Raw genomic sequence first — 14895 nt, 5'->3', positions numbered from 1 at the left:
CAGGATTGCTGCAAAGCTCGATGGCGGAGTGTTAGAATATAACTTTCTAACACTCCGTGGCTCTCCCCACTGTTCACTTGACTTTAACCCATGTTAAAGTCAATGGAGTGTTGCCTTCTGTGGGTCAGGAACTGGGTCGTAGGTTCGGATTTTAATCCATTTGTTGGGCGCCATGTTGTCGTAGCTAGAGTGGACCTATGAACTTATCCACTCTGCTATACGCTCTGCTCTAGGATATTTCGTGAAGTCGGTGTGCAAAACACCCTAGGCACTTATCCCTTATTCAAGTTGGGACGTTGAATTGTTCTTTTCGAAGGATAAAATAAAACTAATTCGTAGAAAGCGAAGACAAAGCCTCAGAGTCTAAGGTAGGTGGAGCAGAGCCCCGCTAGTCGGCTCCCTAGAGTTTAGGGCTCTAGGAGAGACCGAGGTAGACTGCCCTTTGGTTTGGAAATCAATTAATATTTATACATAATATTTTACAAGATTCCAAACCAAAAGACTAATGAAAAGATTGGAAAAGGAAGGAAGGCGGGGCGATGCGCGCCAAGAGTGCTCATTGGTCACTCTTGACCGAGCACTTGGCGACACTAACCCTTTAGATAGAATTCCTAAATCTCTTTCAATGACGCCTGCCTTTTGTAAGCTGAAAGTGGGCACGCTTCCCATCTTTTCTTTATATTGTTGGAAAGGATAACAAGATCTACATGTTATTTGGAAAATTATTAAAAATATGCTTATTACAATAATTTCACTAAGCTTGTAAATAAAAGTTTTTTCTGGAAAAAAGCATATTCTGTTCAAAAAAGTGGTATTATAGACTAGCGCGGAGGATCATACTATGTTTTTTGTATTTTAAAAATTTAATAAAGTTTAAATATTGTATAACGGACTCACCCTAAATGGACTCTTCCAACTGTTTACTGTCACGGGCAATATGTGCTACTTTAGAAATCTCTTCCAAAGTATATGTATGAAAATTCAACTTAAAAAAACGAGAAGTGTATAGAATAAAAATTTATACAGATGATTCAATATTGTTATTAATATTGTTATTGTAAAAATGCTGAATCTTCAAGGTTGAGCTTAAGGTGCAACAAAAGTATTTTGAAATTAGACACGCATGTTAACAATATGTGTTCCCTAGATTTCTGATTGAAAACAATTATTTATTATAATAGAATATTTTAAAATCACTTTATTTATCTCAATATTTTTAGAATACGTCTTTGATATATTATCGGTATATAATTTCATAAACGGTAGTAAAAACTGATAATATTCACTCCTCGACTTTCTTTACCCTTCTGATAGCAGCACTTTCTAGTTGTAATCATAGTACATAGCTTTCTAGTAGCGAAAGATTTACGAGAGAGTTTCTAGCTTTAACGGCTTAAGCGGCGGTGGGAATCTGAACTAAACCATTTCCTGAGGTTTTTCCTCAAGTATTTCAATAGGTGGTAATAATAGCTACATTCTTCCCAATTGTATTAGCACTTCCTTTTATGTTCCAGCAAAAATTTTTTACTGTTTTTGTCCTGAATAGATCTTGTAACATCCACCACTTGATATTTTGAGGGGCTCTCCTTTATTTTGGTTTCTTTTCGCACTTTACTTCGATGTTCCGCACAAGCAATTTATGTTGTTGCCACACAGTTTTATTATTAGCTTTCATTTTATATGAGTCTGGCAGAGTCTGATAGAGTCTGGCATAAAGGTCTCCTTTACAAACTGAAATTACACCAACTATACTTTAACAGACCAACTATACTTTATACCAAAAACGTATTTTACTGACCGTTACTTCCAAGTCAAAATTGAAGACAGCTACTCAAATTACCACATATCTGGCGTACCTCAGGGTAGCGTTTTGGACCCATTTCTGTATCTGATATTTACAGCAAACGTTCCAACCAACAATGATCCCTTCTACTTTTGCCGATGACACTGGGAACTTGACAGTGGATATCGACGCTAATGTAGCATCACAAAAAGTACAAAATCATTTAGTCCAATTACAAAACTGGCTTAAGCAATGGAAGATCAGTGTTAATCCTATCAAATCAGTACAAATTACTTTTACAACAAGAAAATCTACATATTCACAATTTTATATTAATAATACTTCTATTCCAAACTTACATGGACAGCGCACATTAAAACTAAACGGAAACAACTAGATCTTAAACTAAAAAATATGAACTGGCTATTTAACAAGAGGTCTCAGTTATCTCTTGAAAATACTGCTTCTGTACAAAGATATACTCCAGTTTGGGCATATGGAATAGAAAAACATTCCAATCCAAAATATTCCGTATGATAAGTACAGCTCCATGGTGTGTATCTAACCAAACACTTCATCATGATCTGGACATCCCATTACTTAAGGACATAATAAAGAATCACTCAATAAAATATAAAAATCGCACCACTGATCACAACAACGAACTGATAAATAATTTATTCACCCAACCACTTGCCGAAAGAAGATTGAAGAGAGTATGGCCAGAAGACCTACCGCAATAATACTTAGAGAACCGTCACTGGAACGTACCTAACTTACGTTAATTTACTTACAGACTATTATTTACTTATTAATCGGTGTATAGAGTAGATTGTAAACATGCATTGTAACAATAATAATAAAAAAAAAGAATGCAAGTAATTTGTTTCATTGGTAGCACTTTGAGATTTAGTGGAACATAGAGGAAAATATGAGCATCTCTAATAAGAAACTTAAAGTGGGCTAATCTTTTCTACCTAAACCAACTACAGCTTTAACGAAAGGGGAATATGAAATTTAAAATGTTGCAATTTTCCAAATGCTCTAAAGTTGCCAATAACTTATTTTTAAAACTATTTGAATCAATCGTAAAGTGCAAAGGTTCCATAAAACATTAATGAAGTCAAACGATACTGCAGGCAATATTAAGCATTCATAATAATTATTACACGCTGTTCAATGTTTCGATGACTCATAGCTTGACAGTTTTAAATAAAAATTATTATTTTTCACTAACGTTTGCCGCAAATAGTTTTCGATAGAAACGTGGAAAGTATGTATTTCTTTTTGTTGAAAAGCGCAGGTAATTTAATAATTTTTATTTACATTTTTTGTACAATATATACAAAAATGTCTATCTACATTTATAAATAGGTAAATTATGGAAAGATAAATGATAAAAATGTTTATATTTACTAATTTTGTTTACGCGTTTACTATGAAAAGTGGTTTTTAAATTGCGTTGTTTCGGATAAGAAATAGTTATCATTTTGTTTTATTCAAGAAATAGTTATTGTAATTGTATTAATTATTGTTGATGAATTCGGCATTTATTTGATAAAAAAAAGATTTTATAAATAGAACAATGGATGTTTCCAATTCTAACTTCACAAAATGTTTAACTAAATGTTGATATATCCAGTCTAATTTTCTTAAGTAAAGTAATTCATTCATTACGTACAGAATGGGTCACTGAAAACAGTCCACCTTGCGAAAACAAACCTTTTTGCAAAGGAAATACATTTTAACGATACATGCATCTGCTGTACCCCTTAAGGCCGGTTCACACACTCATGACGTGACCATAACGGGACAGTGCCATATCAGTGTTTCGCCGGTCTGTAATTTCGACTGTTTCATTTCGTGTTCACGCAGCACAGTGCCGTATAATGAATGGCGCCGAACGGCGGTGTTTTTCGACAGCGAACTGTTAATGATTGCTGTGATTTTAGATGAAGAAGAACAACAGGAAAAAGAAACATATACTATACTACACATAAACGCGTGTGGGTCTATCAAGAGAGCAAGGAAAGGAGAATTTTTTACTTTATATAAGGACTGGATGGACGATGGGGACAAATATTTTTTGAATATTTCAGAGTGTCTCAGAATTCGTTCATGTTGTTGAATAAACTAGAAGTATAGCTAACTAAAAAACACACATATAGCATATATTTCACAATTTTTGTGCACCAATTCAATCAACATCTCGTCATTCATTTTGAACAGTGCAGCAATGAAAATAAAAATATCGTCGGCGAGAAATCGTTCTATACGGTACGGTCACGTCGACAACACTATCGGCACTGCTGTTTACAGGTCCCGGGCCCGGGCGTGTGTGAATCGACCTTAAGGTGCATTTCCATTAAAGGGAACACAAACGAACGAACGAATTCAATCATTAACATTATTGTATTTAAACAGCGAATCAAACGACCAATCGCAGTCGTTCAAGTTCGAACGTGTTCTAATCGATGTCGGTAAATCAGCGAATTATCAAAAGAAATTGGTGTTCAGTGTGAGTGAACAGTGGATAGAATGTAGCGAAAGAATTCGTTGGGCAATACTTTTTTAATACTAATTTATATACAAATTAGTTTGATAGGGCCTTTTGTTATGTAGTGCTGAGAACTTGTATGCGTAAATAATTTTGCAATATGAAATGGACGAATGAAAATACCCTTCAATTCAATATTACTCGAATTTGGTTATTCCAACATAGTCTCCCGTTTTATACCGCTTCGCGGCTTTGGGAGTATAGCAGGGTAGTCTGCTATATCTAGGGCCTACGGTATACAAGGAAGGTAACATGGCCAGTGCTACGCTTCAACCGCCTATTATTACCCCTGGTTTTACCCAAGGTACTCATTTTATTCAGGCTGAGTCGACCTGGGGCCTATAGACATTTTTAAAAATGTCTAGTTGTTCTTGCCGGCGGTAGAATTCGAACTCCGGACCACCGGCATGCGAGGCAAGCATCCTACCGCTTGCGCTACGCAGGCCCCTATTCCAACATTATAACAAATAATATAGAAGGACAGTTCAAATGGTTGATTTGGTTACGGTTATTATACTTCAAAACACTCCTTAAGAGGGCGACTCACGATACACTCAACTAACTGCATAAACTCAAACCTTGGCCGTCGGCTTAAAACCATCATGAAAGATGTAGTTAGGGGGAAGTGGGAAAGGAGTACGAATTTTTATCTATTTTTTGTTTTTTTTATATTTATCTATATATTTATAACATCTTTATTCACTGAAAATATACACTGTATGTGAGACATTGCGCCTTTATCATCAAAACAATTCTTTAAGACATCATAACTCTAGGATTTAGTATTATTGGGAGATTACTTATATATCTGAGGTTCAAAAATTGCAAAAAGTCATTTTTTCAAAAAATATATCATGACACCTTTATCCACTTGTGTGTTCAAATGTATGTATATGTAAATATGAGAATAAATATTCTATTCTCGTATTACTCTCATAATAGTGTGGAATAAATTGCAAATTTGCATTGTAACCAATAGAAAAATGGAGTTAAAACAATTATTTTAACGGATGTTGTTGTATTTTTAATAATATTACGTGAAAATAACAATAGTTTATTTAATCTAATCTAATCTCTACTAGTTATTAGAAATACAGACAGCATTCAATTGATCTTAATCGTTTTCTTAATATCTTGATCAAAATATTGCTTTTACAGTTGTTGTCATACATGCACGCTTGTACAACGTACTACCACCAAGGTTCTGACCTTTGTGCCGATTTGGAATCGTTTTTCAAGACTTTGGCAGATGAAGTAAGTATTATTACACTTTCAAAATAATTATTTTAGTAACAATCCTCGTCTTCTATAAGTACTTTGCTATTAACTAACTTTTGTAATCAATATTATATATAATTTAGTGGTGGTTTCCCGAAGAATATATATGTAATCAAGCTCAAATCACTGCCGGAAATATTCTTTTATGACCTAAGATTCATTTCCTATCTATTTTTCGTTAGAATCTCGTTTTCTTGTTAATAAATTTTGGTTTGTTTATTCAATGTCTTCAGTTTTATTGTATTTCTAATTTTGTATATCTATAATGTGAGAATAACCAAGTGTTTTTGCTGCAACCAGGATTTGGACAACACCATAATATATTGCAATTGATAACATATGCGTTTGTTGTTAAGTTCTATAGCTTCTCAATGAATTTTTCATCATATCTGTTGAAAATCAATGGGCCTGGTGCACAATTCTTTGACAAAAGGAAAATCTGTTTTTGAGTATTGGAAATAAGTTTTTCCAATCCTCAGCCACATGGATGGATTTTTCACTAGGTTTAGTAAGATCATTCATACCCTGCTGCTAGCACTTCCCTAGGTACCCCGATAAACACTCCTTACACAGTTGTTTACTGAGATTCTGGGCGGTGTTTTCATTTCGAAATTTGAGTCTTAATGGCTGCTTTGGTTGACTAAACAGCAGGTGTTTTTGCCGTGTTGTCTTCTTGAACAATGTCAACTAAAACTTAAATTTTATTTATTAAATTGTATGTAAACCGTTTACACCAGTGGACCAGTAGTGAAACTGTTTTAAATCATCTACAGTTGCTGTTGAAATAAGATTTTTGGGATTTTGCTCTCTCTCTCTCTCTCTCTCGCTCTCTCTTTCTCTGTCTCTACGTTTTTTAGCACTCTACTTGTTATTCTAAAAGTTATATATACATTCATTGAATTGATCCTCAATGGATTAATGGAGCAGTTTTGCAAAATGGTTCAATTTGTAGCAGCCATTTTTTAATTGTCATTTTTAATCGGTTTTGGGGCCTATGTTCCTTTTAATTGGTTTTTGTATAGAAAAAAGTAAAGCAGGAACTGATATTTTAATAGCATTTTTTAGTAATACTCAACTTCATATATATATATATATATATATATATATATATATATATATATATATATATATATATATATATAGAGAGAGAGAGAGAGAGAGAGAAAAGGAGTACGACCGTCAATCCAAAATAAACTAAGGTACACTCGAAGAGTGGTGGGTTTTTTCGGTCAAAGTGGAGAAATAAAAGACAAAGAAGGTGGCTACTTCATCTATTTATTGAAGACGTTTCGCTTTCTACATTCGCATTCTAGATCGTTAATGAGCAGAAAGCGAAACGTCTTCAATAAATAGATGAAGTAGCCACCTTCTTTGTCTTTTATTTCTCCACTTTGACCGAAAAAACCCACCACTCTTCGAGTGTACCTTAGTTTATATATATATATATATATATATATATATATATATATATATATATATATATATATATAAACTAAGGTACACTCGAAGAGTGGTGGGTTTTTATATATAAGTGCATAATGTATGATTGAGCAAATGTTTCTGTTCATTAGATTATTGTTTTTAACGATTTTTCCATTTTAGATCGCTACGATGAGAAACGATACTTATAAGGTGCAAAAAGAACTCGAAAATACTCACGCTATAGTATCTAACGTAGAACCAATTATATTAAATAATGAAAAAAACTGTCCCACTATGGAAGGCTATTTGTTTAAGAGAACCTCTAATGCATTTAAAACGTGGAATAGGAGATGGTTTTATTTATACGACAATAAACTAGTATATAGGTACGTATCAAAATCTGTCTTAGTGTTTTGTAAAGACCTAGACCAGTGTTGGCAAACCGTTTTACCATGCAAAGCCACATTGTACTTCGGCCATAACTTCTAAATATTTTTCAAAAGAATTTTGTTATATTTTGTGCTTATTCTTGTTGATCTACCAATCATAGTCTTCTTAAAGGCATAGTTGTTTGTACATAATTATCAACTGTTTCCAAATTTACCAAATGAAAAAACTACCGGTTGATACCGTTCGTTTTTTAACTTTTTAAATGCAAGTTAGCACAATATTCTTCCTATGCATTGCTGGTCAAACTACTCAAAGATTTTTTATTATATTATATTAAAGACTAAAAAAGCCAAATTATTTTTCTATTTTAGTTTAAATATTCTGGTTTCTTCAAAGTCCCTTAAATATCTTGTTAACGACACGGTTTTCAGACGGATCTAAAGTCGATTGATTAGCCGAGGCTTTATCCGCTTGAGAGTGATTTATATGACGCTCTATGTCCTAATATCCTAATGAGACAGGAGCTGAAACGGGTAGCTCAGTGCCTTTTCATCCGACAAAATTGCATATAGTGAATTGTGATACCAGGGCAGCAATTTTTTGTAACAAAATGGATGCCGATAAATCATTATTTTAAACAATCGTTGCGTTGCATAGGTGTAGCATCGCCAGCTTTGCAGTCGGCTCGACTGACAAATGGATCGTTAATAAGATATATTATTGTAGTGATTTCTTGCAAAAGTGACATTCAAGTGTACAACAATTGAATATATTAAATTATTGCATATACCAATCATTTCCGGATAATTATTGTATAATATCTTTTAGAAAACGATCTGGAGAAGAACATGAAACCATTATGGAAGACGATTTGAGAATATGTACAGTGAAACCTGTCCTAGATGGCGAGAGACGATTTTGTTTTGAAGTTTTATCACCTTCAAAGTAAGTACACTCTAACAATTACGTCATTTAGATACCCTCTGTATCTTTCAGACGAAAATGCATGTTATATTGTTCAAGATCAAGCAAGATCAAACTCAGCGCAAGTATCTACGGCATAACAGACAGACACATTGACTTGAAAGTTTTGAGACTGCTGGTGGAAACTTTGCTGTAATTTCCACTAATTGTTTGGGGAAAGCTTATTGAATTCCTTTCCTCAGAGGGTACAGTACCAAATATTTTAGGACCATGATACTATTAAAGGAGGTGGTTCCTTCGATATAATTTAAGCGAGACAAAAACCCCTTACTTAGCGATTTGAAACTGACTACTACTAATCAGAGTATATGTATACCATAAATAATAGTGTAAGTGAAATAGGGCAGGTGGGGAGAGTGATTTGCAGGGCCCAGCCGTTCGTAATGGCGACGGCGCTACTAGTCACGTTAGATGGGGGTATGACATAGCAAGAGGCGTATAACGTAGATGTAATTTTCCAAAAAAACAGAGATTTTAGCAAATTCTACTAAAATCACCACTTAAATTTACAATAACTTATTTCTAAAGAATTTCACAAAAAAAAATGTGTTAGTGGCAACACATTGTGTAGTGGGAAACATTGTATCCCAAATTTTAGAAATAGGAGATAAAAACAAATAAATAGATAAAAAAATGTGGTTATGTATCTGGGAGTGCTATCAACTGAACTCACGCTGAATGAACACACCAAAAAAAGTGCAAATCAAAAACTGGGAGTTCCACAGCTTGAGCTGTCTAAATGTCTCCTCGGACTGAGAAAAGAAGAGATTTCAACCATGGCGATCTTAAAAAAAGTTTCCAAAGGAATATTCCAAAAGTTTTGTGTAGTATAAAGCGAACGACTAAGAAAAGACTAAATGGAGGACGTTGGCAGTCAGACTTCTACGAGTCTTATTAATAAGCATATGTGTCAAAGGACTTATATTTTTGATTTTAAAAGAAAACAACCATCAAAGTGTATCAAATATTATGAGAGAAAAAAATAAAAATAATTTCTACTGAGAGTTTACTATGTGGAAATAAAGCTTACCTACTGAATACTGTGTGCTGTGGAATTCTAATACAGATGCATATTGTGGAGTATGCACATGCCTCTTCCTTATCGGGAACAAGGAATTTTAAATAATTCTCTTGTTAGAAATAATTGTTTGTCATCATCATCATCATCTTGGTGCTACAGCCCTTAGAGGGCCTCGACCTTCTCAAGCTTTCTACGCCATTCTATTCTGTCCCTCGCTTGCATTTTCCAGTTGCCGACTCCGATCTTCTCGGCATCATGTGTTACCCCGTCCATCCACCTCAGCTTTGGTCTACCCGTCTTCTCATTCCCACGGGTTGCGCTGTTAGAATCTTTTTTATCATGTTTGACTCAGGGGCCCGGGCTACATGTCCTGCCCACTGCAGGCGGTTTCGCTTAATTATAGTGGTAATATCTTTACCACCAAACGTATGCTTGTAGATATTCTGCAGTTCAAAGTTATATCTACGCCTCCATATTTCGTTCTCACAGACCGCTCCGAATATCTTGCGTAGCACCTTTCTTTCAAAAATGGATAGAGCGGATTCATCTGTTTTCATGTTAGCGTCCATGCCTCTGATCCATATGTGAGAACGGGGACTATCAGTGTTCTATACAGCCTTATACGAGTTTTCTGAGACATACGTTTGTTAGCTAAGTACTTTGATAGACCATGATAACACCTGTTTGTAATTATTATTCGCCTTTTTATTTCCTCAGATGTGTTATTATTGGGGTTAACCGATGTCCCCAGATATATGAACTCTTTGACTGCTTCGAAGTTTTGGTCATTGATGATTAAATTTGTGTCAACATTTCCAGCTCTTGTGTTTGTGTTAGTCGCCATGAATTTGGTTTTATTTTGATTTATCTGTAACCCCATTCGTTCTGCTGCTGCTACTAGCTCGGTTAGGATTTCCGCAGTTCTCGCCCTAGTTCTTGTTATAATATCCACGTCGTCTGCCTATGCTAGAATTTGGACTGATCTATTAAATATTGTTCCCCTGCTATCTAAATTAGCGTCTCGTACAACTTTTTCTAAGGTGACATTAAAAAACTGACACGCCAGCGCATCTCCCTGCCTTAACCCCCTATGTATTTGAAATGGGGTTGACGAGTCGTTTTGAATTTTTACTGCTGATAGTATCTTCGCCATTGTCACTTTTATCAAACATATGAGTTTTTTTGGAATTCCTAACTCATTCATAGCGTTGTAAAGACTTGGTCTTAAGACACTGTCATATGCCGCTTTAAAATCGACAAAAATATGATACATATCTATGTTAAACTCTTGCGCTTTTTCGAGGATCTGTCGTAGTGTAAAGATCTGGTTAATGGTTGAACGTCCACGCCTGAATCCTGCCTGATATTCTCCTAGAAACATTTCAGTATAAGGCTTTAATCTCTCGTACAAAATATTTGACAATATCTTGTATGCTGTATTTATGAGAGTTATTCCGCGGTAATTATTGCATTCCAGTTGGTTTCCCTTTTTGTGTGACGGGAAAATTAAGCCTAAGCTCCATTCTTTAGGCATTTGCTCCTCAGACCAAATTCTACAAACAATTTCTCGCATCACCTTGGTGAGCTGCTCTCCCTTAAATAACTCTGCTGGGATGCCATCGCTACCTGGGGACCTATGGTTCCTTAGTTTTTCTATAGATATTTTCACTTCATCTACCGAGGGGGGTTCCACGAGTTCCTCATTTCGGTATTCCAGCTCTATATTGTTAGTAGGTTCCCCTTCCAGCAACTCTCGAAAGTGCTCTACCCATCGTAAAAGGATATCCTCTTTGTTGGTAAGTAAGTTACCTTCCTTATCATTACAATAGTTGATTCTTGGTTTGAATTCTTTTCTAATAATATTTATTTGATGATAGAACTTTCTTGTTTCTCCGTGACTCATATGGCTTTCGAGCCGTTCTAATTTGTCATTTTCCGAGTCTCGTTTCTTTTTTCGGTGTATGCGTTTTTCCTCTCCTTAAGTTTTTGTATCTATCTATTGTTGTTCTAGTTTTTCGTTGTTGCATGGTCCTAAATGCCTCGTTCTTCTCATCTGTTATTTTTTTGCAGTCTTCGTCGTACAATAATTGTTTGTGTCAATTGTTTATTAATCCACTTACTACACAAACACACAATTACATGATCAAACCTTAGCAAAACAATACAACCGAGAACCTGACCCAGTTAGAAGATATAAATTGAACATTTGTATTCGACGACGAGGACCATATTTAGATTTGTCGAGTCAGCCAGGTGTCGGACCTAACTCAACAATTTGTATATACTAGAATGTAGGTGAAACGAAAATAAAATGTGTCCTTTTGACTTTTTTAAGTTTTGTCTTGAAAGAAAACGTTATAAAGGTGTTTCTACCATCACGCCGGTCTGAATATAATACAGTTATGTTAAAAAAAAAGGGTACAAGTATTAGAAAGATAAGTTAACGTCATCCTATTTGTGTAAAACCCCGGCTGGGATTTTTGGAGGTTATCAAATGTCACAGGTTATTAAAAATATAAATCATTGGCGTTGAGCATTAATAAGACGAAACCATTTATTCAACAATTATATAAAGAATCATTTTAATGACTGTTACAAATAGAATTTAGTATTTGGTGATAGAACCGTCTGCTTCTATAACTTTATTTAGTCTATTTGGCATACTTTGAATTATAAATATTAGATATCATATTTGGATCAAGATCTTCCCAGCACTCTAAGATTGTATCCCACAATTGATTTGAATTTTGTGACATAAAATTTCTTTTATATATTTTTTTAACAATTATGCCCCAAATGTTTTCAATTGGATTTATATCTGGACTGTGCGCAGGCCATGGCAATACTTCCAGGTTTTGCGTTTGAAACCAATTCCTTACGGCATGGACAGTGTGGACTGAACAATTATCTTGTGGATATATAAAAGTATTATTAGGATACAATTGCTCAATAGAAGGGAGCATTACGTGTTCCAAAACGTTAATGTAATTGTCGGCAGTAAATCTTCCCTCTAATCGCCAACAAACACCAGGTCCATGTATACTAATCCAACCCCATACATTTACAGAAAAACGTCCAGATTTATTATGAGAGTGAATATATCGTTCTTCAAACCTAGTATTGGCTGGACGATAAACACGGATTTGACCGTTATAGGTCGACTGAAAAGTCTTTTTTCATCAGTAAAAATGACGTTGTTGCAAAATTGTGGGTTGCGGTAAATATAGTTTAGTGCAAATATTACTCTTGCTTGCCGATGTTCAACAGTTACTAATGGTTTTTTAGCAGCTGGTCGGTTTTTTAATTCAGATTCATTGATCCTTACAGTAGGTTGGGCACCAGGAAATCCCGTATGAATCCTTGATCCTTCGACGTCGCAAATGGATTATGTCTTAAGAATTGAACTAAAGCAGCATCTTGTTGAGGAGTGGATACTTTGGAACGCCCTGAACCAACTTTTCTTTTTAATGATTGTTGTTGGACCCATCGTTGCTTAATTCTGAAGATTGTTTTCAAATTTCTATTATAGAAATTTGCTAGCGAACGAATTGATCATCCTTCTTCCATTTTCGTAATTATTTAAGCCTTTTCAATCTCACTTAAATGACGAGGCATATTAATTTTTTATTGTACGTAACGTTAAACCTTCTATCAAATTAAACGTCTTTGACGTCTATGAGTTGCATTTTTGATCACTTATGACATTTGATAACCTCCAAAAATCCCAGCCGGTTTTACACAAATAGGATGACGTTAACTTCTTTTTCTAATACTTGTACCCTTTTTTTTTAATATAACTGTACCAATTGTATATGTATATGTAATATGTCTGTTATCTCTTTGTTAACGTATATTCATCACTGCACCTTTTAATTTATTGTTAATTAATTCTAGAAGCCACATGCTACAAGCCGATACCAAAGAAATGTGCGATTGTTGGGTGGATGCCCTTCAAAAGGGAATCGGCGCCGCAATTCAGAGGATCCAAAGTATAGATTTCGATCAGTTGAAAGTGGGAGATAACAGCATCAAATCTTACTCAAACAACATCAACAGTAAACACCAAAGACATAACGATAATAATAACCGAACCAAAAAGAGGTAAGTTAGTCTTTGAGAATGTGAATAATAAAACGAGTGTCAGCCTTTTTTATACTTGTTGTTTGTGTTTTTTAAATTTGATTCTGTTTGTTGTTCAGCTACAGGCTTGAACTTTTAAACACGGCTCAGGACTGGATGACAGATTGGGTTATATATGTGTGTAATTTGGAAGTCGAGATGTTTTTCCTTAAATATCTCCTGATAAAAATCTTAACTACTTTAGAATAATATTCGCATCTGTTACTGTGAATTTTCTAACGGTGCACTTTTTGTCTCTGCTTTTTAACCAAGATTCAGAATATTTTTTAATGGACATAGACTCGTACTTGAAATTTTCCTTCCAATACTTTTACTTATATTTAAATTTTCGTATTTGGAAAAAATAATGAAGTGGTTCTACAGTGTAGAGCCGGAGAACTACGAACACAGAGAAGCGTACTCAAAGGTGAACGGTTTTTGTAGACGCATGCGCGAGCTAGGTTATGGAACTGTCGTCAACACGTGCCTATTCTTTACCTCTGGTTGTTTTACGATAGTCCCTAGGAGTGTGGTAAATACTCGATTTCACAAATTTATTTGACCATTTATTGTTAAAATGTCTGGTTACTCTTTTGTGGAAGACACTGGGGATGCAAAAGGGCATTCTTTATGCAAAAATGTTTTGGGGATCATGACCAAAGGTCTATATTTATTCTGGAAACAACCTGTTGCGTTTTTTTTTGCTGGAAAGCAGTTAAAAGCAAATAGTATATTAGCTATTATTGAAAAATGTTTATTAAAATTCAGTGATGTAGGTTTGTATGTTGACGGCATTACAAGTCACATGGGTTCAAACTTTGGACAATTAACAAACATTAGCAATTTCTCCTGACAATTATTTGAATTGAATGGAAAACCGCTTGTTTAGATTTTTGACCCATGTCACTCGACGACGAGAAATAATTTTCTTAAACATTATTTTAATTTTAAAGGTAAAAACACATCTTGTGTGTTCATTAGCAGCTTTTATCACCAAGATAAAAAGCAATTCTATAGGTGTGCACCCAAACTTGACTGATTCCCATATCAATCCCACAAGTTTTCAAAAAATGAAGGTGGCTTTAGCTATACAAATTTTTAGTCAAACTGTAGCTTGTGTAATGAATACATACATGTCACTGAATGGACTTCCAGCAGACTCTATAGGGACGATCGAGGCGATAGAATTCTTTGATAAACTTTTTGATTTATTAAATTCATTTTACCTGAGACATCAAAATAAATTTAAAAATGCATTTGATTTATCTCAATTTCAAATAGATTTTTTCGAGGAAGCGCTTGTATTGTTAAAAGATATCAAAGTATTTAGAAAAGACGGGA

At 34.6% G+C, this 14895-nt stretch overlaps 1 protein-coding gene across 1 annotated transcript in view; it reads left to right on the top strand.

Annotated features, from left to right (window-relative positions):
* The window catches only part of CenB1A (Centaurin beta 1A), a 62531-nt gene that overhangs the window by 27798 nt on the left and 19838 nt on the right, over window positions 1-14895 (top strand). Inside the window, exons 5-8 of the mRNA XM_072530612.1 lie at window positions 5499-5594; window positions 7221-7426; window positions 8259-8375; window positions 13330-13536. Coding sequence (XP_072386713.1) covers window positions 5499-5594; window positions 7221-7426; window positions 8259-8375; window positions 13330-13536 — 626 coding nt within the window. The remainder of the gene's footprint in view (window positions 1-5498; window positions 5595-7220; window positions 7427-8258; window positions 8376-13329; window positions 13537-14895) is intronic.

Source organism: Diabrotica undecimpunctata, chromosome 4, assembly GCF_040954645.1.
Source record: "Diabrotica undecimpunctata isolate CICGRU chromosome 4, icDiaUnde3, whole genome shotgun sequence".
Taxonomy (NCBI): domain Eukaryota; kingdom Metazoa; phylum Arthropoda; class Insecta; order Coleoptera; family Chrysomelidae; genus Diabrotica; species Diabrotica undecimpunctata.
The sequence above is the reverse complement of the archived record's forward strand: the minus strand, read 5'-3'. Positions and strand labels throughout refer to the sequence as shown.